Here is a 24,084-nt window from a genome sequence, read left to right as displayed (position 1 = left end):
CATTTACCAGTATCAATGCCTGAGGATTGGCATAGAGCAGCTGAACAGCCCGCAGAAAAAAACCCTCGAAGCCCATTCTACGTAAAACAAAGAAGAGATACGGCCACTCCACCCGATCAAACGCCTTTTCCGCGTCGAAGCTAATCGTGAGGGATGGAGTGTGCAGCCAGTGACCAATTTCCAAAGCTGCGAGTATCTTTCTGATATTAGACAGTACATATCTCTTCCGTACAAACCCCACCTGATGTTCTCCCACTAATTCAGGAAGGACCTTCGCTAATCTATCTGCTAGTATCTTAGCCAACAACTTCTGGTCATAATTGATCAAGGAAATCGGCCGATAGGATTCCACCCTCTGGGGGTCTTTCCCCGGCTTTGGAATCAATGTAATATGAGCTAGATTCATCTGTGGAGGGTAGCTGCCCTTCGTGATTAAATCAGAAAAGAAAGCCTTCAAGGGTCCACAGACTTTGTCCAACACACAGCGGTAAAATTCTGCGGTAAACCCATCGGGCCCCGGAGCTTTCAGCCGTTTAGCATGCATAATCCCTCCTTTAATTTCCGAATCAGAAATTGGGGCATTGAGCACCTGTTTTTGTTCCACAGTGAGCTCCGGTAAAGAGAGCGTATTACAAAACTGCTCACACCGCTCCTCATTCCAATCCCCAGCATCATATAGCCGAACATAATAGGCTCTAAACAGACTTAAAATAGTCGAAGTCTGGTTTTCCACCTGACCAGATGAATTCCTTAAGCCCGCCACATAACGCGGCCCCTTAGAGACCTGAATTAGATGGGACATCATTTTACCCGCTTTATTCCCATATCGATACAGCTGAAATTGATAATATAATATACTACGTTTAGCACGAGAATGAAGTACACTATTCAATTTACATTGTACTGAGTGGTATTGATCCCGAAGAGAGCGAGTATTGCTGCGAAGGAGCTGCCTCTTAAGACGGCGCAATTGATCATTAAGCTGTAATACTTGGGCATTGAGAAGTCGCCATCGATGCGCAACATAGGAAATAATATCCCCACGTAGCACAGCTTTAGCCGTGCACCAGAAAAGAGAGGGATCTGTCATATGCTCTTGATTGAGGGTAGCATAATCCGACCATCTCTCCAACAGATATTGCTGAAATTTTGGGTCTTCAGCCAGAAAATAGGGAAAGCGCCAGGACCTACACCCCTCTTGTACAGACGCTAACTGCAAGTCCACCCATATCGGGGCATGGTCAGAGATAAGGATATTTTCTATACCCGCCTCACTTACCATATGAAAGGCCTGACCACTGAGTAACAGATAATCTATACGGGCAAAGGTCGCGTGCGCTCTAGATAAATGTGTGAATTCCTTGACCCCTGGGTTAAGTACCCTCCATACATCCACCATCTGAAATGAAGATTCTAACGTCTCAAGACCCCTACCCAACCCCGACTCCCGCCTATTCGCTTGCGAAGCATCTACCTGGGGATCTTTAACAGTATTAAAATCACCGCCTACTAGAATTACCTCCGTGGAATATGGCATCAGATGTCGTACGAGTGTCTGATAGAACTTAGCATTGTAGGTATTATGGGCATAGATATTACACAGCACTACTCGTCTCTGATAGACATCCGCTATAACAATAATAAAGCGGCCGTCCGGATCCTTAATTTCACGGATAATGTGCAGTGGTAAATTTTTATGAAACAGTATCGCCACTCCAGCCGACCGTGTTGTCGCCGATGCATAGGCCACCTGTCCCACCCAGTGTCTACGGAGTTTCAAATGTTCACTATCAGTAAGATGAGTTTCCTGCAAAAACCCAATTTGGACTTCCTTCTTATTCAGATGGGACAAAATTTTGGTACGCTTGATAGGGGAATGAAGTCCTCCGACATTCCAGGATATTACACGAGTGAGACTATTAGGGAGACCGAAGGGAACCGACCATACAGAGCAGAAAATACAGAACAGAGCAAGCCTGAACTCTCCCAGCCAGAGCCCAGGCTCGAATCATAGTGACATAGGATGCACTAGAGGTATCACAACCTTGTAAATCATGACTAAACCCCAGCATGAACCGGTCAACGAAGAACCCCTCCCCCCCCACCCCCCTCCCCCCCTTCCCCCTCCCCCCAACCACCCAACTTCCGTACCCCCACCCCCTTAGAATCTCCCGCCTGTGTACACACAGCACCCATACTTAAGGCTCCCGGGTGATGCGATTGGGAGATCACAGAGCCTCCTCCTGGCCCGGGTGGGTTCCCTTCCCTGCCGTCCCCCCTCCCCCCCACCCCCCAACCCCCGCTAAATTGAACATTGATAGTAACCACGTACAATACAAATGAGCAGTGTAATAACAGCATCCTTAACACGATCAACAAGGATACATTTCAATGTGGGGTCAAGCCCATATTTGTCTATGGAAACAGGTTAAAACGAAAAACCAGCGAAAACACCATATCAACTGTGAGGCAGAAATAATCAGAACTAGGCTTGAGTTGGCAGCAAGTGCGGCATAGCCACCAACACGAAAGCCCCATGTCGCAAACAAGGGGGGTCACTGTAAGTCCAAGTGGGTAAACACAACAGCAGGTAGCAAGTGAAAAAAAAGATAAGATGAAAAAGAAGGGAGAAAGAAAAAGATAAGAACGAAAAAAAGAAAAAAAAACCTATATATTACAGGTAACCAGGATCCCCAGGCAACTTGAAGAAAAAAAAAGAAGACAAGAATGAAAAAGAAAAACAAAAAAAGAAAAATCCTGCCGTGATTAACAGCGCACGCCAGGGTCTGCATGAGTCTGCCCGAGGGGCTCTGAGGGCAATTCCCCCCAAATAAAAAAAAAATTGGTAGGAGGACACCTGGACAGGGTTCCCCAGACTCGGCTCCCCGAGCTTCAAATAGAGCCCCAAGAAACATTGTAAATAAAGTAATAAAAGGATAATAAAAATAAACTGGACGCGATAGTGATATCGGGAGAACTGGGAAAGTGCTACCCGGCCAAACCACTTGTTCCTTTCCCACCAGTCAGTGAATCGGGGAGACCCAAATCAAGTCTCTCGTCGAAGGAAAAAAATGAAGAAAATTGAAAGGTGCAGAAACGCCGCTTCCCCTGCATGGTGCTACGCCACGCCATGACATGAACCTCCACAATGGCGCTCCATTTTCGCTCCATCCGCTCAGGTTTTCGCGGCGCCGCTTGCAGCCAATGCCTCCACAAATGCCTTAGCTTGGTCGGGGGTCTCCAGCCATCGAACCCCCTCGGCGGCCACCACCCGCATCCTCGCCGGATAAATCAGGGTGGCGCGAAGCCCCTGGTTAATTAATTGGGAGCAGTATGGGGCCATGGCACGCCGACGCTGGGAGACCCCGGATGAGAAGTCCTGAAATAATAAGATCTTCTGGCCGTCTAGTAACAAACTACGGCTACCACGAAGGGCGCGAAGTATTTCAATTTTGTGTGCATAATTTAATAACTTAGCTATCACAGGTCTCGGATGCGTATTCTCAGACGATCTCTGGCCAAGACGGTGTGCACGCTCCACACGTAGCGGGCCATTTTGAGCAGATATATTCAATTGCTCCGAGAGCCATTTCTCTAGCATAGCAGGTAAGTCGACATCTTTGAACGACTCCGGGACGCCGATCAGACGAACATTAGAGCGCCTGGATCTATTTTCGAGGTCCTCCAACCTCTGTGCTTGCTGACCGACGGAGCTTTGGAGCGCAGCAATGTCGTTTCGAGCCGCCACGAGGTCATCATGCGTCTCAGATACTCTCGCCTCTAAATCGCTGAATCGCACCTCATATCCACTTAACGATTGCTTAAGCTCCGCTAGCTGCTCGGCTATAGCTTTGAGTTCAGGTCCTATCGCCGCAGTGACCGCCGACTTTATCTGCTCAATATCGGGGCCTACCCCCAATGGGCCTTGCTGCTGGCGATCCGGAGAAGATGGCGGCTCGGCGCACTTCACTTTCTCCCGGTCTTTATCCTTGCGGATCATCCTGGTAGCCATTTGCGCTCTCGTAGAGGATGCTGATGTAAGCAGTATCAATCGAGAAGATTATTTTATCACGCCAGACTTAATAGCGGGGCCGGGATGGGACTGGATCGGGGATCGGGCCCAGGAGCTAGGGAACCCACATCCGCCTTCCCCGTTGGCTCACGTGATCCCCCCCTTATCCAATTATGATAACTGGATAAGTTGCCCTGCCTTGATCCACCTATTGCCCACCCCCAAGGTATCTGGCTATCTACTTAACTGGATAAATATTTATCCGGCTAAATGGCAGCCACTGAACATGGACCCAAAAAGCAAATCGGAAGCCGATCCAGTTGGCTGTGATACAGTAAAGACAATGAGAATCGGACGATCAGAAGAAGCCCTTTATTTCAATGCCCGACTCTGGCCGAGTTTCGCTCATAGAGCTGCCTCAGGGGCAATTCAATTAGCAGGACTTAAAATATGCCTGCAGGGCTGCTGTCACACTGTCACAATGTCACAATATCATTAGTGTCTGCAGAGCACTCTGACATTGTCACAATATCATTAGTGTCTGCAGAGCACTCTGACAGGAATGTCAGAGTGCTCTGCAGACACTAATGATATTGTGACATTGTGACAGTGTGACAGCAGCCCTGCAGGCATATTTTAAGTCCTGCTAATTGAATTGCCCCTGAGGCAGCTCTATGAGCGAAACTCGGCCAGAGTCGGGCATTGAAATAAAGGGCTTCTTCTGATCGTCCGATTCTCATTGTCTTTACTGTATCACAGCCACTGAACATGGCCAGATATTCAGCGGCTGCCACTTAGCCGGATAAGTCCCAGGTGGAAAAAGTGACATTGGCTCTTCAAAAACAGCTTTTGCAAAGTAAACTTTAAGCAGTCTTGAAAAAAGGCACATATGTATTTAAAGTAATAGATGTTTGTAGAAATGACGGTGAGCAAAGTGGAGGGCATTAATGGAGGATCTCTGGTGGCTTCTTCTCCTGAACAACCTAAATGCTTTTTTTTCAGGCAGCACCAAATATTTTTGTTTTTGTTTGGCTGAATATTTCATGAATATCTGCTTTTATGTAATTGCTATTTAGCTTTCTTCTGATATTTGCTCTCTAAAGGCCAAACATAATTTGGGTGAAATAAGTGTCATAGTATTTTCCTATTGTTACGAGCGCGAGGAGCGCGGTCACCTCTAAAGCATGTGTTGTGAGCCCTTGGGCCACGGCACAACTCAGGGAGGAGCCCCAAGCCACACCATGGAAGGTAAGCTGGTGCGAGTATGGGTAGCCAGGAGCAGGACAAGATAAAAGACAAGAACTGAAGGTCCGACCCTCAACCGAACCTGCCCACCTCAGGATGACCAGCAACATAGTGTTGGTCAATGAACAGTCCTCTGACCGTTCCAAGCCCTTTCAGACCTGCCGCTGGGTAACGGCAATAGGCGGCAGGCTGGACAGAAGATGATAGCAGACGAAGGTCTTAAAACATAGAAGGCTCCGAAACAAGGCACTGAAGACGAAGTCTTGAAACAAGGTACTGTAGAACAAGGTACTGTAGACATAGGGTAGGATCAGGACAAGGACTTGGGAGGATTAGACATTGGCACTGTCCCTCAGGGCGCCCTACACAGCCAGTACCACTGGTCTGGTCACAGACCACCCTGTCCTACACCCGCAGGAGCGGGACCAGTGCAGGAAGGAACCCAGCCTGACGAGAGTCCAACAACGGGAACAGGAACAGGCCTCGCGGATTTACCCTCAGGAAGTCATCTGGCAGACTTGCAGCGCTGGAGAATCGGAAAACTCAGGAGCAGGAACAACTGAAGCAGGAGCAGAATCTTGAAACACTAGGAACAAGCAGACACAGGACATGGCGCCATCATAATAAAAGAAACCAGTGGAAACCTGGATCGGCACAGGAGAACCTGGACAAGCATGACATCCGATCCAAAGGCAAAAAGGAACTGAAGTGAAGATCCTTTTAAACTGCTGTATGCAGGCAACTCCTTGGGAGGAGTCCAGATGGGCTGCCCTTCGCTAGCCCTATAAGACTGGAGAGAAGCCGTGGGCCCGTCCCTAGGGAGAAGGGCGTGGCCCAAACCAGAACATCCAGGCTGCAGTAGAGCAGGCCTTGAGTAGGCCCCGAACACCACTGAAGGTCTCCCAGGCCGTGGAGCAGGATCCAGACAATTGCTCAGGCGAGGCCCTGGCTTCGGAGCGGCCTCTGGAGAAAGGTGAGAGGCCTCCTGTGGCACAGCTACAGGAGGAATCGTAACACCTATTAATTTGAGAAACATGGTCATGAATGAAATATCTGGATTACCTAACTGGAAAATAGAAGATCTGTATGCTTTGTCAGATTTTACCAGCATTTAGTGTATGCATTGTAACTTTGATATCTGCTACTGAAATCCAGTGTTTTCCAACCCTCTCCTGGAGGCACACCTAACCAGTTGGGTGTTCAGGATACCCATTGAAGACCTAGTATATGCAACTCTCTCTCATGCATATTCATTTTGGCAATCCTAAAAACCTGACTAGATAGGTCTGCTTCCAGGAGAGGATTAAGAACATAAGAACATAAGAAAATGCCATACTGGGTCAGACCAAGGGTCCATCAAGCCCAGCATCCTGTTTCCAACAGTGGCCAATCCAGGCCATAAGAACCTGGCAAGTACCCAAAAACTAAGTCTATTCCATGTAACCACTGCTAATGGCAGTGGCTATTCTCTAAGTCAACTTAGCAGGTAATGGACTTCTCCTCCAAGAACTTATCCAATCCTTTTTTAAACACAGTTATATTAACTGCACTAACCACATCCTCCGGCAACAAATTCCAGAGTCCAATTGTGCGTTGAGTAAAAAAGAACTTTCTCCGATTAGTTTTAAATGTGCCCCATGCTAACTTCATGGAGTGCCCCCTAGTCTTTCTACTATCCGAAAGAGTAAATAACCGATTCACATCTACCCGTTCTAGACCTCTCATGATTTTAAACACCTCTATCATATCCCCCCTCAGTCGTCTCTTCTCCAAGCTGAAAAGTCCTAACCTCTTTCGTCTTTCCTCATAGGGGAGTTGTTCCATTCCCCTTATCATTTTGGTAGCCCTTCTCTGTACCTTCTCCATCGCAATTATATCTTTTTTGAGATGCGGCGACCAGAATTGTACACAGTATTCAAGGTGCAGTCTCACCATGGAGCAATACAGAGGCATTATGACATTTTCCGTTTTATTCACCATTCCCTTTCTAATAATTCCCAACATTCTGTTTGCTTTTTTGACTGTCGCAGCACACTGTACCGACGATTTCAATGTGTTATCCACTATGACACCTAGATCTCTTTCTTGGGTTGTAGCACCTAATATGGAACCCAACATTGTGTAATTATAGCATGGGTTATTTTTCCCTATATGCATTACCTTGCACTTATCCACATTAAATTTCATCTGCCATTTGGATACCCAATTTTCCAGTCTCACAAGGTCTTCCTGCAATTTATCACAATCTGCTTGTGATTTAACTACTCTGAACAATTTTGTGTCATCTGCAAATTTGATTATCTCACTCGTCATATTTCTTTCCAGATCATTTATAAATATATTGAAAAGTAAGGGTCCCAATACAGATCCCTGAGGCACTCCACTGTCCACTCCCTTCCACTGAGAAAATTGCCCATTTAATCCTACTCGCTGTTTCCTGTCTTTTAGCCAGTTTGCAATCCACGAAAGGACATCGCCACCTATCCCATGACTTTTTACTTTTCCTAGAAGCCTCTCATGAGGAACTTTGTCAAATGCCTTCTGAAAATCCAAGTATACTATATCTACCGGTTTACCTTTATCCACATGTTTATTAACTCCTTCAAAAAAGTGAAGCAGATTTGTGAGGCAAGACTTGCCCTGGGTAAAGCCATGCTGACTTTGTTCCATTAAACCATGTCTTTCTATATGTTCTGTGATTTTGATGTTTAGAACACTTTCCACTATTTTTCCTGGCACTGAAGTCAGGCTAACCGGTCTGTAGTTTCCCGGATTGCCCCTGGAGCCCTTTTTAAATATTGGGGTTACATTTGCTATCCTCCAGTCTTCAGGTACAATGGATGATTTTAATGATAAGTTACAAATTTTTACTAATAGGTCTGAAATTTCATTTTTTAGTTTCTTCAGAACTCTGGGGTGTATACCATCCGGTCCAGGTGATTTACTACTCTTCAGTTTGTCAATCAGGCCTACCACATCTTCTAGGTTCACCGTGATTTGATTCAGTCCATCTGAATCATTACCCATGAAAACCTTCTCCATTACGGGTACCTCCCCAACATCCTCTTCAGTAAACACCGAAGCAAAGAAATCATTTAATCTTTCCGTGATGGCCTTATCTTCTCTAAGTGCCCCTTTAACCCCTCGATCATCTAACGGTCCAACTGATTCCCTCACAGGCTTTCTGCTTCGGATATATTTAAAAAAGTTTTTACTGTGAGTTTTTGCCTCTACAGCCAACTTCTTTTCAAATTCTCTCTTAGCCTGTCTTATCAATGTCTTACATTTAACTTGCCAATGTTTATGCTTTATCCTATTTTCTTCTGTTGGATCCTTCTTCCAATTTTTGAATGAAGATCTTTTGGCTAAAATAGCTTCTTTCACCTCCCCTTTTAACCATGCCGGTAATTGTTTTGCCTTCTTTCCACCTTTCTTAATGTGTGGAATACATCTGGACTGTGCTTCTAGAATGGTATTTTTTAACAATGACCACGCCTCTTGGACATTTTTTACTTTTGTAGCTGCTCCTTTCAGTTTTTTTCTAACAATTTTTCTCATTTTATCAAAGTTTCCCTTTTGAAAGTTTAGCACGAGAGCCTTGGATTTGCACACTGTTCCTTTTCCAGTCATTAAATCAAATTTGATCATATTATGATCACTATTTACAAGCGGCCCCACCACCATTACCTCTCTCACCAAGTCCTGTGCTCCACTGAGAATTAGATTGGGAAACACTGCTAAAAGCAATTTGTGCAGCAATTACTGACATAACATATGAACATTGAATAACTAGCGTTAAAGCGCTTACATCAAGGAGGTATAAAGAACATCAAGGAACCGTGAGTTCTGAGGAATAGCATTAAAGCGCTTAGTAGCTTAAAATACCAAGGAACTGGGTGTGTTTTGAAGAATTTTGTAAACACAATTTCAAGGAATTGTGTGTGTTTTGGAAAAATTTCATTTTTGCTCATCTCGCCAAAAAAGAAAAAAAAGAAAAAGAAAGAAAAATGGTATGAGTGAGATTTAAATAATTGTGAGTAAGACCCATGATTATATACAATCCCAAGATGGTGATTTAATTTCCCTGTTGAATTACAGGACACATTGAGCAAGAACCGTCTCTATTTAGTGTGAGTAAGATAATAAGCTGCCTCCACTAAATTATGTATGAGGTCTTTACTCACTACCGGGCCGATACAGTAAAGTCCGCTGGAGAGCGGATGAAAGTCCGCTCTCCCGGCGCACGCACCGGCCCTTTGCCAGTGCGCGATTCTCTATTTAAATAAGGTGACGCGGTAGATCCGGGTAAAAGGAGGCGCTAGGGACACTAGCGCGTCCCTAGCGCCTCCTTTATACCCAGAGCGGCGGCTGTCAGCGGGTTTGACAGCCGACGCTCAATTTTGTCAGCGTCGGTTCTCGAGCCTGCTGACAGCCACGGGCTCGGAAACCGGATGCCAGCAAAATTGAGCGTCCAGTTTTCGGCCCGACAGCTGCGGGCCGAATTCAAATTTTTTTTTTTTTTTAAACTTTTTTTACTTTTCGGGACCTCCGACTTAATCACCATGATATTAAGTTGGAGGGTGCACAGAAAAGCAGTTTTTACTGCTTTTCTGTGCACTTTCCCGGCGCCGGAAGAAATTAGCGCCGACCTTTGGGTCAACGCTAATTTCTGAAAGTAAAATGTGCGGCTTGGCTGCACATTTTACTTTCTGTATCCCGCGCACATACCTAATAGGGCCATCAACATGCATTTGCATGTTGAGGGCGCTATTAGGTGCCGTGGGTTGGACACGCGTTTTCCTCCCCTTACTGAATAAGGGGTAAGGGAAAACGCGCGTCCAAGAGCAGGCTGTATCGGCCTGTACATAAATATTATACACTCACTACATAAATGGTTTCCATTATATGATGTTGTTTGGTATTAAAAGCAATCATTAAGCAGAGTTGTCTCTTTAATTTTTTTATAGACTTGTAATGTATGATATACAGTATGTGGTAAGTTATTCTATTAATTTTGTTTTTATTTTAGGCTATCTATATTGGTCTCTTTACCATGCCTTGGGGCCTATGATCTGGTACTTTCCACTGCAAACCTTGGGACTCACAGGCTTTGAAGTTGTGGCAGTTGCTTACCTTTCTCCAGTAGTCTTAATAATCGACCCCTTTTGGAAACTAGCCAAACACAGGTATATCCTTGCCTTGTTAAGGCTCATTACAGTTGGTAAGTTTTCTCATTGATGTGTTTAATTTTAATGATAGAACACTCAAAACAAAGTAAGAATATATATCTAATTAAGAGAAACTGTCTATTTCACTGTGTTTTTATTACAAATATGTTACATAATACCTATGACTGAGTAAATCATATGAAAATACCATACATTTCAAACCTTAAAACAATTGGCATATTTTGAAAATATATTTTGGAGGTGGGTTCTGCAAGCTTTTTGTGAGGGACAATCTGATGGAACTTTCATGCAAGATCTAATGGTTGATATTCACTGCAAAGAGATAGGGGCATCACTGGCTGCTCCAGTGGGCAATACCTATTTGTGCTGGAGCAGTGACATACTAAGGGTCATTACTGGAGATAAAGAAGCTATTGTAGGCTTCCATATTTTTTGTTGGTAGTATGATGAGAGGGAATACAGCTTTTTGATGAACAAAAAGTAATCCCTTTTCATTACCAGGATATGAAATGTTGGAATTACAAGTATGACTGATTGTCACAGTTTCTAGATATTACCAAGATTATATTCAAGCATCTTCTATGCATAAACATAGAAACATAGGCTATATGATCTTTTTCTGCCATCATGTTTCTATGTAGTCAGCCCATTCACACAACTACTCAGCTTTACAGTCCTTACCACTCACTCAGAGATCCCCTGTGCTAATTCCATACTTTCTTGAATTTAGATACTGTCAAGGACAGATTTAGGATTTTGCCACCTTCGGGTACTTTTGGTACTTTCACTCTCCCACATTCTGTAAGGATTTGTTACATATACATGTTTAGATCATAAGTTTATCTTCATATGCTTTAGAACGAAGACTATTGACCATTTTAGTAACCGCCCTCTGGACTGACTCTATCCTTTTGAAGGTGCGGTCTCCACAATTGTATACAGATTTGCAAATGAGGTCTCACAAAGGTTCTATACAGGGGTAATATCACCTTCCTTTTTCTGCTGGCCATTCCTCTCCTAAGCCACCAAAACATTTTTCTGGCTTTTGCTGAAACCTGTTTGGCCATCTTTATTACGGTTGTGGACCCTTGGGCCGGTTGGGACAGAAGATGGTGCGCTGTGGAGGACCACGGCAAGCGTCCCAACCGGGAGGCGGCTCGGAGGACTCAGGGAAGGCTTCGGCACTGGGACAAGGTGGAGTCCTATGCGACCAAGGACTCGGCAATGGCTGAGAGGACGGACAACGTTGGGCCCTGGTGACTGAAGAGTCTTCACCCTGGAAGCCGGTACTCCCCCAGGAGGAGCCCATAGGAGTCCAGCCACTGGGACTTTTGGAGATTCACCCTGGAAGCCGGAGGCCCCCCAGGAGGTGCCCGTAGGGGCCCGGCCGCTGGGACTTAGGCGAATCTTCTGGGCCAGCGAGGACCAGGTACCAGAGGAGCAGCGAAGCCCAAGGATGGAGTCCAGGAAGGAAGCTGAGTCAGAAGCCGGGAGTCTGAGGAGAAACCAAGCCAGGAATGAGACAGAAGACGGAGTCTTGGGCGGAGCCGGGTCGGAGCCAGAGGTCAGAAGCAGATACCCGAGCCAAGGGACGAAGACGGAGAACGAGTCAGGAGTCAAGCCGGGTCGAGAACAGAGAGCAGTCCAGGAGAACACAGCAACTAGTGATCAGGGAACCTGAGGAACCTCGTTGCAAGGCACTGGAGTGATCTAGGTACAGGGTACTTATACCCTGAGGGCGTCTGATGTCACCTGCAGCAGGACTGAGGTTTTCCCGTGCTGGCCCCTTTAAGTGGAGCTCCTCCCCGCGCACGCGCGTCAGGGGGGCAGGGCCAGCTGCGCCGGACCGTCGGCGTCTCTCCCGAGGAGGGAGAGATGCGCTGGAGGGCCTGCAGGCCCGAGGAACCCCCGAAATGGCTCGGGCCGCCCCCGAGGTAGGTGGAGGGACCGGGGCACGGCCCGGGACCGTAACAATCTTAAGATCATCAGATACAGTCACCTCCAGATCCCACTTTTCTTTCATGCTTAGAAGAATTTCAGTCTCTGAACTGTATGGTTACATACAGAAAGAGAATGATACTGATGAATAGCACATCATACAAGTTTACAAAGAATATTGCAGAAGTAATGCACTTGGTTTCATTTGTACAACACAGAGATAATGAAGCATATGTGGCTTGCATATGCCATGATCAGGGCTGGCAGAAGCATTAGGCAAACTAGGTAGGGGCCTAGAATGCCAAGTTCAGACACAGGCAAATTTAGCCAAAGAAAATCAGCCTCAGGGGAGAAAAAAATCTATTGCAACACCCAACACAGTCTCCTTGAGAAATACCAGGACTGAAGACAAATTGCCAAGAAAACTTTAGTTCCTTACCCATAAAGGCTCAGCCTGCTTTCTAATTCAGCCCTGATTGTCTAGAGCCCCAGCACATCCAGGCATACCTAAAAACAGCCAAAGGAAGTTACAAACTGTTCCTGCCATGCACACGTCTGACATTCATAGCATGAGCGCTACCTCTCAACAAACATCTAGCACAGCCTTTCTGAGAAGCACAAATAAGGCAGCTATAACTGGCTTAAGTTAAAATTTCCATGCAATCCATTAAGGAGGAGCCAAGCCCTGAGTCTTTAAAATCTACAGCAGACACAGGTTCTTTGAAAACCACAGCTTGCCAAATTGATTTAAACAACACAGTCAAGGCAATCTGTCAGATTAAGCCAAGTTCCTGACCTGCAAAAACTAATTATGTTTCTGTTTGTAAAACTACTTCAGTTTTCCTATCCCTGTCTCAGACAGCAGAAGTTTTGAAACAGAAAGAACTGGTTGATTCAGTTCAGGGAACCCAGCAGTCATCATGCGTAAGTAATAAACTGCTAATGAGATCAACTCTGACTCTTAGGAAAGCAGCATGTACACTCTCTATGCCAGCCTTCTCTGGACCTCTCCTGAGTACACAAGGCTTAGCAATTGACACCAGTCCTGTTACACAGAAGCCACTCCTGAATGCTGTTCCCATCACAGCTGCAGTTCTGCCTTTGGAGAAGTCTTGTGCTTCCATTCAGTCCCCATGCCAGATGGAACCTCTGTCAAAGCCTTCTGCACATTTTCCATTATCTTCCCAGCTAGAGAGAATAGTAATTCCACCTGAATTTCTGCCGGTCACAGCTTCTGTCCATTCCACTCCAGCAGACAGAGCTGAAGCCAGGCAAATTGGCACCTATGGCTAAGTGAAAAACTGTGCCCTCATCCTACACACAACACCATGAGTTGGAAGCCTCTGTTGAATGTTTTTGTTTTTTTTCTTAATTTAAACACACACCAGGAGTCCTCAGTGAACCATGTCTCCAGCCTCGTCAAGCTCCTCCTCCTTGCCTGCACCATACTCAAGACTCAGCCCTACATAATCCAGCTCCTTTCTTTTGCATCCAGTCTCCCATGGCTCTTTGCCCTAGCCACCATTGCCTTGCGCCCTACCCAGGCCTATCCTTGTTTTGTCTTGTGGCCTCTGGGCTTTCTCGCTCCTAGCCTTGCCTTGTGGTCTAAGGGTCTTCCTGTTCCTTGCCTTGAGGCCTATCTAATCCTTGTCTTGCTCTGTGGCCTATTTAAGCCTTTCCACTTTCTTGCCCCTTGGGGCCTTCCCTGCCTAATGCTGCCTTCAGGCCTTTATAGTCAATGTTCTGGGTTGAGCTTGTCTCCTGTTCTGCCTGTCTTACTCAAGCCCCAGTTCCAGTCCTTGCCTGCACTCAAGCTCCAGTTCCAGTCCTTACCTGCTCAAGACCTTGATCCAGCATTACCAGCCTGTCCAAGCCTTCTTCTAGACTCATCATGATGGCCTGCTACCGCAGAAACCCCCAGGACTCAAGGGCTCAACCTGTGGGGGAGGAGCAGAACACTAGCCCTACCCTTGCCCTGCTGTGCCACTCTGAAGGTGGTGTTACCCACATCCAGCCAGGACCTAAACCATAACAGTTTGCTTGTTATGACTGTAATTTTTCGCAGGCTTGGTATGCATAAGGAACCATTGTGCATCAAGTCTTGTGTGCCAGAATTTATTTAATAAACAGTTTAAACATTAAATGAAAATAAAGAATAAGTGGGGAAAAAAAAACCCGCTACCTGCACAAATTAGCAGGTGGAAATGTCTGTGGCAAATTTTCAAGGTGAACTTATTGTGCATAAATTCACTTTGAATATTGGAAAGAAATAAAATCATTTCTGTTTAAATATTTTCTTGTTGGTTTTTTTTTTTTGGTCTATGCATTACAGGAAGCATCGCCTCATACCAGGCTCCTACTGGCTTGATTAGACTGCTAGTCTTGGCTGCTGGTGTTTCTTCCTCACTGATTATTCAGGCTGTAACGTGGTGGTCAGGAACCAGTGTACAAAGGTACTGTCTCTGTGTTTACAAGAACTGCTCTCATCTATGTTGATATTCAAAAGATTTATATTGGATGCCAATGGAAGGATTTGTGAGTCTTCATGTTGGCTCAACTTGGATTGAGGCTGGAGGCTTCTGAGAAATCTAGGTGTGGATTGGGAATGGGGGAGATGGGAACCAACATTTTCATATTGGGGGGGCCAGCGGGAGGATCAGTTCCATTGCACATTTAAATTTTAGGGAGGAGTGTGGGTTGGCACGTAGGGGACTTTTTCTGAGTGCTTGGAGAGAGGAGGCATTGGTTCTCAGGGTGACTGTGGGTTTTGTTTGAATGCTGGGAGGGAAGAGGATTGGGGCTTATGGGGGGGGGGGGCCTTCTTTTTTTGAAAGGGTGCCGGGGGAGAAGGAGGGAATGTGGCTGCTAGCTTTTTTTTTCTTTAAGAGGACGTAGCCAGTTTGCTCAGATTTTCAGTACTAACTGGCTAAATCTGAATGGGCAGCCAAGCTGCAGAGAGTTATGTTAAATCTAGCTGGTCAAAATATGTCTGGCTGGATTTACCTGATTTTTCAGTTGAAAATCTAGCCAGTTAAGTTCATCTGCAAACCTGCTTTTAAAATAACCAGTTAATATTAACCAGTTATCTTTCTCACTCTCTGGATTTTTGAAATTTGACCCTATATTGGAATGTTTGGTTAAGAGAAATGTAATACCATACTTAATATGGGATCTAATTGGGTACATTTTTAGTAGTGCATCTAACTGCAAAGTTATGTGCTTAATTGTAAACAAACACAAAACAATCTGATTTTCAAATATAAAATATAGACATAAATCGAGTTTGAGTACAGAGTTATGTGGCTAAATATACGCACTGAACTTTACTTGTTGCAAAACAGCACGTAAAGTTAAGTGCATAAGGAGCATATCGTTCACATGCATAATTTTTGAAAAATCTAGTTATCTAACGCAGTGCCCATTATTTCTGATGCGGCCATCACTAATAATGAGGCCTGGTTCTTGTGGCCAGGTTCTTGTGGCCTGGTTTTGGCCTCTGTTGGAAACAGGATGCTGGGCTTGATGGACCCTTGGTCTGACCCAGCATGGCAATTTCTTATGTTCTTATGTTCAAAAGCATTTAAATGCTTAAAACTGGATTTCACACCATGTAAATGCACTTTACATGTTAAGTGGCTTATGAGGCAGTGCCCCTAGTGTTCCCCTATTTTCTCTGAGCAGGACCAGCCTGGTCCACCTTAAATTCCTTAAAGAGCATATGCTCTATGGGTGGATCCTGCAGGGCAGGTGGGGCTCAGAGGGTGTAACCAGAGACTGGGGAATAAGAGCTGGGATCCAGGTGGGGATAACCAGACCAGGCCCAGGTCTCCGGGGGGGGGGGGGGGGGGGAAGGCAGTTCCTATAACATAACACTGTCCAAGCACTGAGCTGAGACGAAGCAGTACAAATCGTGAGTAGAGAGAGTACACTGCTGTGGTGTATATGATTGAAGCTGTGAATACAGATTATGTTTTAAGGAAGGCTGAAGTCTGACTAGTTCATGTCACCACTCGTGCCCACATGGCTTTTGAAAATTGCTATATGTCATTGAATTGTCATAGGTTTTATCCACGTTAAGTGCACTTAACTTGGGTAAATGGCTTTTGAAAATTGCTACGATAGTAATTTAGATTTACATACGTAATGCCTTTGAAAATTCACCTTAATGTCTGTTTTCGTGTGTTAACACCTAATGTACCTTTGTGAATAAGGCAGTAGGTAGTCTATTCTAATACATATCACAGGGCCACTTTAGGAGCATTACTCCCTTTTAGTTGACCAAAAATAATGCAATTTTTTTTTCTCCGTGTCTTCCTTCTAAAATTTCTCCTAAGGTATGGTAATTTCAGTGAAAAATGAATATATCTCCCATTTTGTGCCCCCAAATTTCTCTTCAAAAACTGAGAGATTTTGGCATTTATTAATTTATTTGTGGAGCTAGAAATTTGCAATTTTTTTTCTAAATTTAAGTTACACAAAAATTGTGTGTTTTTATGTACAGGTATTGCTGTATCTGGGGATACATATTAAGTCATATATTGCTTGTTTCTCTTCGGATCTGGTATACATCACTTAACCCAATATGGGCTTGTACAACTGCTAACACTGTCATACTGATACTGGCATTCATAGTAACAGCTGATCGTATCAAGGCAGGTAAGTACAAGTTAAAATGTGTCATCAAAATCATTTCCTACTTTTGGTTTTATAGGTGGACCATCCTCCACCCACTCACCCTACAAGTATCTATGCCAGGAAGGCCTTGCTTTCTCCTGGTTACTATAAATTAAATGGCCTAAAAGTGTTCACCCAATTCTTATTTTGGGAAATTATTTTTTTGGGGGGGGGGGGGTCATTATTTACCCATCTATGTTACCCTCTTTTGAAATTCATTGTTCAGAGATGTTAGTCCTGAACTCAGACTTCATGAACACATTAGCTTCCAATGTGGAGTAGGGATATGATGTTTCATTTCATTTCCAAAATGGCACTGGCCTTGAGTCACCTGATTCCAGGATTGTTTTTCTGCCAATACTCGACAGTACTTTAGTCCTAGCACCTTTTTGTCCCCTCTGCATCAGTCCCTGAGAAATGACAGGAGAGGAGAGGCTGGATTAGGGAGCAGCGCAGCTCTTCTCTGCTCTGTTCTGCTTGTTTCAGTCTCACCCCCTCACTTTCTGATCTCTGCAGGTTGCTGCCTGGGATGGGAGAGGTTGGACGGAGCAGGAAGCAGAGGGCTGTTCTCTGAAAGGAACTGGCCACTAGAATTGAGGCACCATATGCCATGGCAAGTTACAATTCAGAAAAGCACTAGAGCCTGCTAATTGTCCATACAAGTAACCATTCTATACCCTGCAGTGGTGTAGCCATGAGTTGGCCTGGGTGGGCCATGGCCCAGCCACATTGGGCTCAGGCCCAATCAACCAGAAGAGGATGTTGTGGGATCCCATCCCCGTGATGGCAAAGAGGAGGACCTAAGCTGCAATGCTGCTGCGGGATCCCATCCTTGTGACGGTGAAGAGGAGCCCTCAGAAGAAGCAAGGCCGTCGCAGGATCCCATCCCCGCGACGGTGAAGAGGAGGGCCTCAGAAGAAGCAAGACCATGTGGAATCCCATCCCCGCGACAGTGAAGAGAAGGATAGGAGCTGCAATGCCACCACACGAGCCCATCCCCGCGACGACGAAGATGAGGATTGGAGCTGCAACGCCGCCATGGGATCCCATTCTTTCAGTGGCAAAGAGGAGGGCCGGACAGCAAGGGCATTGTGGGATCCCATCCCTGCAGTGGCGAAAGTAGGACTGTGGCTGTGCGTGTGTGTGAGAATGGGAGCTTGAATGTGTGTATGTAAGTGAAAATGGGAGCCTGGGTATGTATCTGTGAGTGCATAAGACTGGGAGCCTGGGAAGGGGGATGAGAGAGTGAGAGCTTGGGTGTGTGTGTGTGTGTGTGTGTATGATAGAGCATGTAGAGTGAGAGCTTGTATATGTGTGTGTAGAGAATGTGAGCTTGTGGGGGGAGGGGGGAGACCATATGAGAGTGAGAGCTTGTGTGTGTGAAGGAGTCTGTGAGAGAAAGCTTATGTGTATGAGGGAGGAAGGAAAGAAGACTGGAGAAGAGAGACTAAAAAGGAATTAGGAAATGAGCGACAAGGGAAAAATGGGGAAAAAAGAGACCTGGACCAACTGATTAGAAAAATACAAAGGTCAGACAACAAAGGTAAAAAAAAGTTATTTTAAGATTTTAGCAATTTGAATAGGCCATCTTTGGGAATGTTCATTTCTTATATTTTTGTATTTTGCTCTTTCTTCAGTATTCCACTGTTCAGAGTCTAGTTTCTCAGGCTTTCTATTTTGGTTTTGTTTTGCGTGTGTTATGTTTTGAGGTGTGAGCCCTTGGTCGCTGCAAGAGATGGCACCTCCCACAGGCCGGAGCCCTGCGGGGATTTGCAGTGATGGCTAGCTCCAAGCAGAGATGGACACAGAGAAAGGTAGTCTTTATTATACTGCAACGTAGATGGTAACCCGAGGAACGGGCAATGATCCCAGCCAGAAGAGGAAATCTCTGATGGCAATGTTCCGTCTGAAGGCTGCAGAGTGGCAAGGCAGTCACACAGTCTCACCAAATCCCGAGAGGAAGATGGGTCTGGTAGTGGTCCACGAAGTGGGGTAGGCCGAGAACCCAGGCCTAGATGGAAGGCCAGTGAGAGTTGATCCGGTAGTGGTCCGCGGTGCGGGGTAGGCCGAGGATCTAAGTAGAGAGAGATGGGACAATGCAGAGACAGAACTGGAACGATAGTACTTACTCTGATGCTGGCAGTTGTAGTAGGAGAGAACCCCTGAGGAGTGGAGAACCGGGACGAAATAAGGCCCCCGAGGAGTGGGTACCTTAGGCGTCTTTGTTGGTAGCAGATAACACCGGAGGGTGTAGAGGAGCGAGACAAGGCCCCTGAGGAGGGGGTACCTAAGTTGTCCTGGAGTGGGAGTACACAGAGTGGCAATGTCTGGTAACTTAGAGAGATCAGCATGGAGGATTCCTTGCTAACTCGTATTAGGAATTGTGAATGGAGTTTAAATACCAGAGCTTGTGACATCATGAGGTGGAGATGCTCTCGAGGTTCCCACCATGACGCACGTAAAGGACGGGGCTGCGCGTGTGCTCGTGCCCTAGGTGACTCCGGGAGAAAGATAGCAAACACAATCGCCCATGCCGGGACAGCATGGGCGATTGCGTTTGCCATCTTTGCCATGGCAAATGTTTGCCATGCGTTTGCCATGGATTCGCTGGATTCTCATGGATTCTTTGCCATGGCCATTGAGTTTGCCATGCGTTTACCATGGATTCTCAAAAGGAATCGAGTCAGGTAGGAAAAAGGTGAGCAATAGAGGGCGCAGCCGTCTGCGACCGACGGGCGCAACAGTACCCCCCTTCCAAGGGCACCTCCCAGGGGGTTTCGGCTTTCGAGGATGAGACTGGAAGCGACGGATCATGTCTTTATCCAGGATATTGGCCATGGGCTCCCAGGAGTTCTTCTCCGGTCTGTATCCCTTCCAGGAGATAAGGTACTCCCAACATTTACCTCTCTTGCGTATATCCAGTATGTTATCAACGATATACACGTTATCCTCTTTGGCATCAAGCGGTGCTGGCTCCGGTGCTTTGTGGAAAATTGAGACAGAACGAGAGGTTTCAGTGGTGCCACGTGGAAGGCATTATGAATCTTCATGGATGGCGGTAGCTTCAAACTGTAAGTCAAATTCCCAAGGTGTCGGAGGACGAAAAAATTTCCAACATACTGTGGAGCAAAACAGTGCATAGGGTAGCTTTAAGCGGAGGAACTTTGTACTAAGCCATACGTTATCCCCAGGCTGAAATTGAGGTGCCTTCCTGTGGTGAGCATTGTAAGGTTTTTTTGGCCCTTTGGCCCGCCATGAGGAGTAAATACTTAGTCTGTTTCCACAATTGTTGTAATTCCATTGCGGTGACTTGAGCTGTTGGAGATGTCACGGAGAGTGGCAAAAGTAACGGAGGTAATGGTTGGCGACCATACACCACTTGAAAAGTCGTAGATCCCATAGCAGCAGCTGGATGAGAGGTTAGGGCGAATTCGGCCCAAGGGAGTAATTCTGCCCAGTCACTTTGTCTAGTTTTCACATATGAGCGTAGGAATTGTTTGAGCATCTGATTCATTTGCTCTGTTTAGCCATTGGACTGCGGGTGATAGGCCGAGGTCAGGTCCAATGCGATGTCGAACTTCTGACATAGAGCTCTCTGAAGTTTGCGGTAAACTGGACACCTCTATCAGATAAAATGTGTTTGGGCATGCCATGGAGGCAAAAGATGTGCTTCACGAATAATTTAGCCAGTTCAGCAGCGGATGGTAAACCTGGCTGGGCCACAAAATGTGCCATTTTTGAAAATCGATCAATGGTCACCCAGATCGTATTGTTTCCGGCAGAAGGAGCTAAGTCTACCACAAAGTTGGTCGCGATGTGTGTCTAAGGTTCCTCTGGTACAGGCAGAGGTTGGAGGAGACCCCAGGGACATCTGGCAGGAGGTTTTTGTCTTGCACAGGTGGCTTGGACATCAGTCTTCATAGTAGGTCACCAATAGAAACATTGGAGCATGGCTAATGTACGGCCTTGCCCAGGGTGGCCGGCCAGATGGGAGTCATGTGCCCACTTTAGCAGTTTCTTTGTCATTCCCAGCGACACCAGTTTTTCCAGCGGGGATGGCGTGAGTGGCTGCTAACACCACCTTCTCAGGACTGATGAAGTGACGAGGTTTGTCAGGTACGTCTACTGGAGAGAAGGAGCGTGAAAGGGCATCTGCCCTAACATTTTTTTCTGCAGGACAGTATTTTAGTAGGAAGTCAAAGCGGTTGAAAAACAACGACCACCTCGCTTGCCGGTGATTAAGGCGTTGGGCATGTTGTAGATATTCCTAATTTTTATGATCGGTATACACCGTTATTTGGTGCTGCGCGCCTTCCAGCCATGGACGCCACTCCTCAAAGGCCAATTTTATAGCTAACAATTCTTTATCTCTGATTCCATAATTCTTCTCAGCTGGAGAGAATTGCTGTGAGAAGAAGGAGCAGGGATGGAGGACATGGGCATCGCTGTATTGGCTCAGTACTGCTCCCACACCAACGTCAGAGGTGTCAACCTCGACGTTGAAAGGATGCTGAGGATTGGGGTGACAAAGACAAGGCTTGGTTTGGAAGGCTTCTTTGAGAGTTTGGAAAGCCGCTACAGCCTCAGCAGACCATCGGGATGGATCGGCCCCTTTTCTGGTCATGGCCGTGAGTGGTGCTGTGAGAGTGGAATAGTGCTTGATGAAGGTACGGTAGTAGTTTGTGAAGGCAAGGAAACGGTGTAAAGCTTTTAAGCTAGTGGGTTGAGGCCATTCTAGAATGCTTTTTAGCTTGTGAGGGTCCATCTGGAACCCATTCTTGGAAATGATGTACCCCAGAAAAGACACTGACTCCTGATGAAAAGCGCACTTCTCCAGCTTCGCATAAAGGCGATTGTCATGTAGCCTTTGTAGTACCTTTATCACATCTGCCTGGTGTGTCTGGAGGTCCTGAGAGAAAATCAGGATGTCATCTAAATATACCACCATGCACTGGTACAGTAAGTCTCGCAGAATATCATTCATCATATTCTGAAACACTGCTGGTGCATTGCACAATCCAAAGGGCATGACTAAGTATTCAAAGTGTCCGTCACGGGTGTTAAAAGTTGTTTTCCATTCATCCCCGTGACAGATTCGGACCAAGTTGTAGGCCCCTTTTAAGTTCAGTTTAGTAAACACCTTGGCCCCCTGGAGTCTGTCAAACAGCTCGGTTATCAACGGTAGAGGGTAGCGATCCTTGATGGTGATTTCATTGAGACCTCTGTAATCAATACAAGGACGAAGGGATCCATCTTTTTTGCCAACAAAAAAGAACCCCGCACCAGCCGGGGACTTAGAAGGTCTAATGAACCCTTTTTGCAGGTTTTCTTGGATATAGGCCGACATGGTCTCAGTCTCTGGGACGCTCAGAGTTAGGTTTGAGGTTTATTGCACAATCAAAGGTCATGTGTGGAGGTAATACGTCTGCTGCCTGCTTGGAGAAGACGTCCTGAAAAGACACATATTGTGGCAGAAGATCAAGTAGTAAGGGAGTCATTGACATGCAGGGCAGCGGTGAAACTTTGGCTAGACAATGATCGTGGCAGCCAGGGCTTCACTTAGAAAGCTCCATGGTGGTCTGTTGAACTGAGGTGTGTGTTCCTGTAGCCATGATAGGCCAAGTACCACGGGGTGAATGGCCTTCTCTAGGAGAAGGAAGGAGATGTTCTCAGTGTGTAAGACCCCTGTGCGAAGACATATGGGTTGCGTGGTAAGCGAGACCTCACCTGGAAGTGGTCTTCCATGTATAGAAGACAGCAGTAAGGGGGTAGCTATTGACGTTTTGAGAGTTCGCAGATGGTCTGCAATTCTCTTTAGCATAAAATTTCCTCCCGCACCTGAGTCCACGAGTGCGAGTGTTGAAAATTCAAGGCCTCCAGAGATGAGAGAGACGGGGAGAGATAATGGAGGAGAAGGTGCAATTAAACCTAGGAGGAGTCCTCCAGCAGATCCTAGGTCTGGCCTTTTCCTGGACAGATAGGGCAGGTCTGGACAGCATGGCCGGATTGGCTGCAATATATACAAAGACCTGAGCGTCTGCGAAAACATCTCTCTTTAGAGGTCAGGTGACTGTATCCTAACTACATAGATTTTTCTTCTTCTTCACTGGGCACAGAAGATTGGGCTGAAGTCATGTGCATAGCTCAAGGGCAATTATCTCCAATAGAGTGCTTCTTGTGACACTTTGCCTCGTGAGTCCGATCACGTATCCTGCGATCAACTTTCCCAGCTAAGTAAATGAGAGATTCCAGGGTGTCTGGCAAGTCACGAGCCGCTAGTTCATCTTTGATACTGGTGTTAAGGCCCTCTAAAAATGTAGCACGTAGACATCCCAAGTCCCAGTGGAGCTCAGATGCTAGTGTCTTGAATTCAATAACATAGTCCGGTAAAGGCATACTTCCTTGTTGAAGGTGAAGAAGAGTAGACCCTGCGATGGTCTGACGTGCTGGATCATCAAATACTGATTTGAACAGATTCAAGAAGTCAGTCAGATCATTTAAAACAGGGTCATTGTGTTCCCAGAGAGGTGAAGCCCAGGCCAGGGCTCTTCCATCGAGTAGAGATAGGATATAGGTAGTCTTGGAAACAGTATTGGGAAAGTAGTTTGGTTGCAACGAGACGTGCATACAACACTGATTAATAAAACCCCTGCACACCTAGGCATCAACAAAGAAGCGTGTAGGAGCTAGAAATAGTACAGTGGTATGAAGTGCAACCACTTGAGGAGAAGAATCTTTCTCTGGAACTGTCGGCATATTAAGTCAGGCATTCAATTGGTTGAAAGCGGTGGCTAGGGTCTCCGGAGATTTTTGTTGTTCTGCAATCCGCTGGGCCAGGCCAGGAATGGCCTGTAAGGCTGAGAGCTGAGCTGGGTCCATGGAGTTAGCAATCTGTTATATTTTGAGGTGTGGGCCCTTGGTTGCTGCAAGAGATGGCACCTCCCACAGGCCGGAGCCCTACGGGGACTTGCAGTGATAGGCTAGCTCCAAGCAGAGATGGACAGAGAGAAAGGTAGTCTTTAATAT

At 46.1% G+C, this 24,084-nt stretch overlaps 1 protein-coding gene across 3 annotated transcripts in view; it reads left to right on the top strand.

Annotated features, from left to right (window-relative positions):
- The window catches only part of CWH43 (cell wall biogenesis 43 C-terminal homolog), a 158,289-nt gene that overhangs the window by 10,562 nt on the left and 123,643 nt on the right, over window positions 1-24,084 (top strand). For 2 of the 3 annotated variants that reach the window (XM_029587890.1, XM_029587881.1), the window contains exons 2-4: window positions 10,287-10,478; window positions 14,717-14,837; window positions 16,886-17,040. In XM_029587890.1, the coding sequence (XP_029443750.1) occupies window positions 10,287-10,478; window positions 14,717-14,837; window positions 16,886-17,040 (468 nt within the window). The remainder of the gene's footprint in view (window positions 1-10,286; window positions 10,479-14,716; window positions 14,838-16,885; window positions 17,041-24,084) is intronic. The other variant, XM_029587899.1, reaches the window with a different exon arrangement.

Source organism: Rhinatrema bivittatum, chromosome 1, assembly GCF_901001135.1.
Source record: "Rhinatrema bivittatum chromosome 1, aRhiBiv1.1, whole genome shotgun sequence".
Lineage (NCBI taxonomy): Eukaryota > Metazoa > Chordata > Amphibia > Gymnophiona > Rhinatrematidae > Rhinatrema > Rhinatrema bivittatum.
This window is presented reverse-complemented; position numbering and strand designations above follow the sequence as displayed.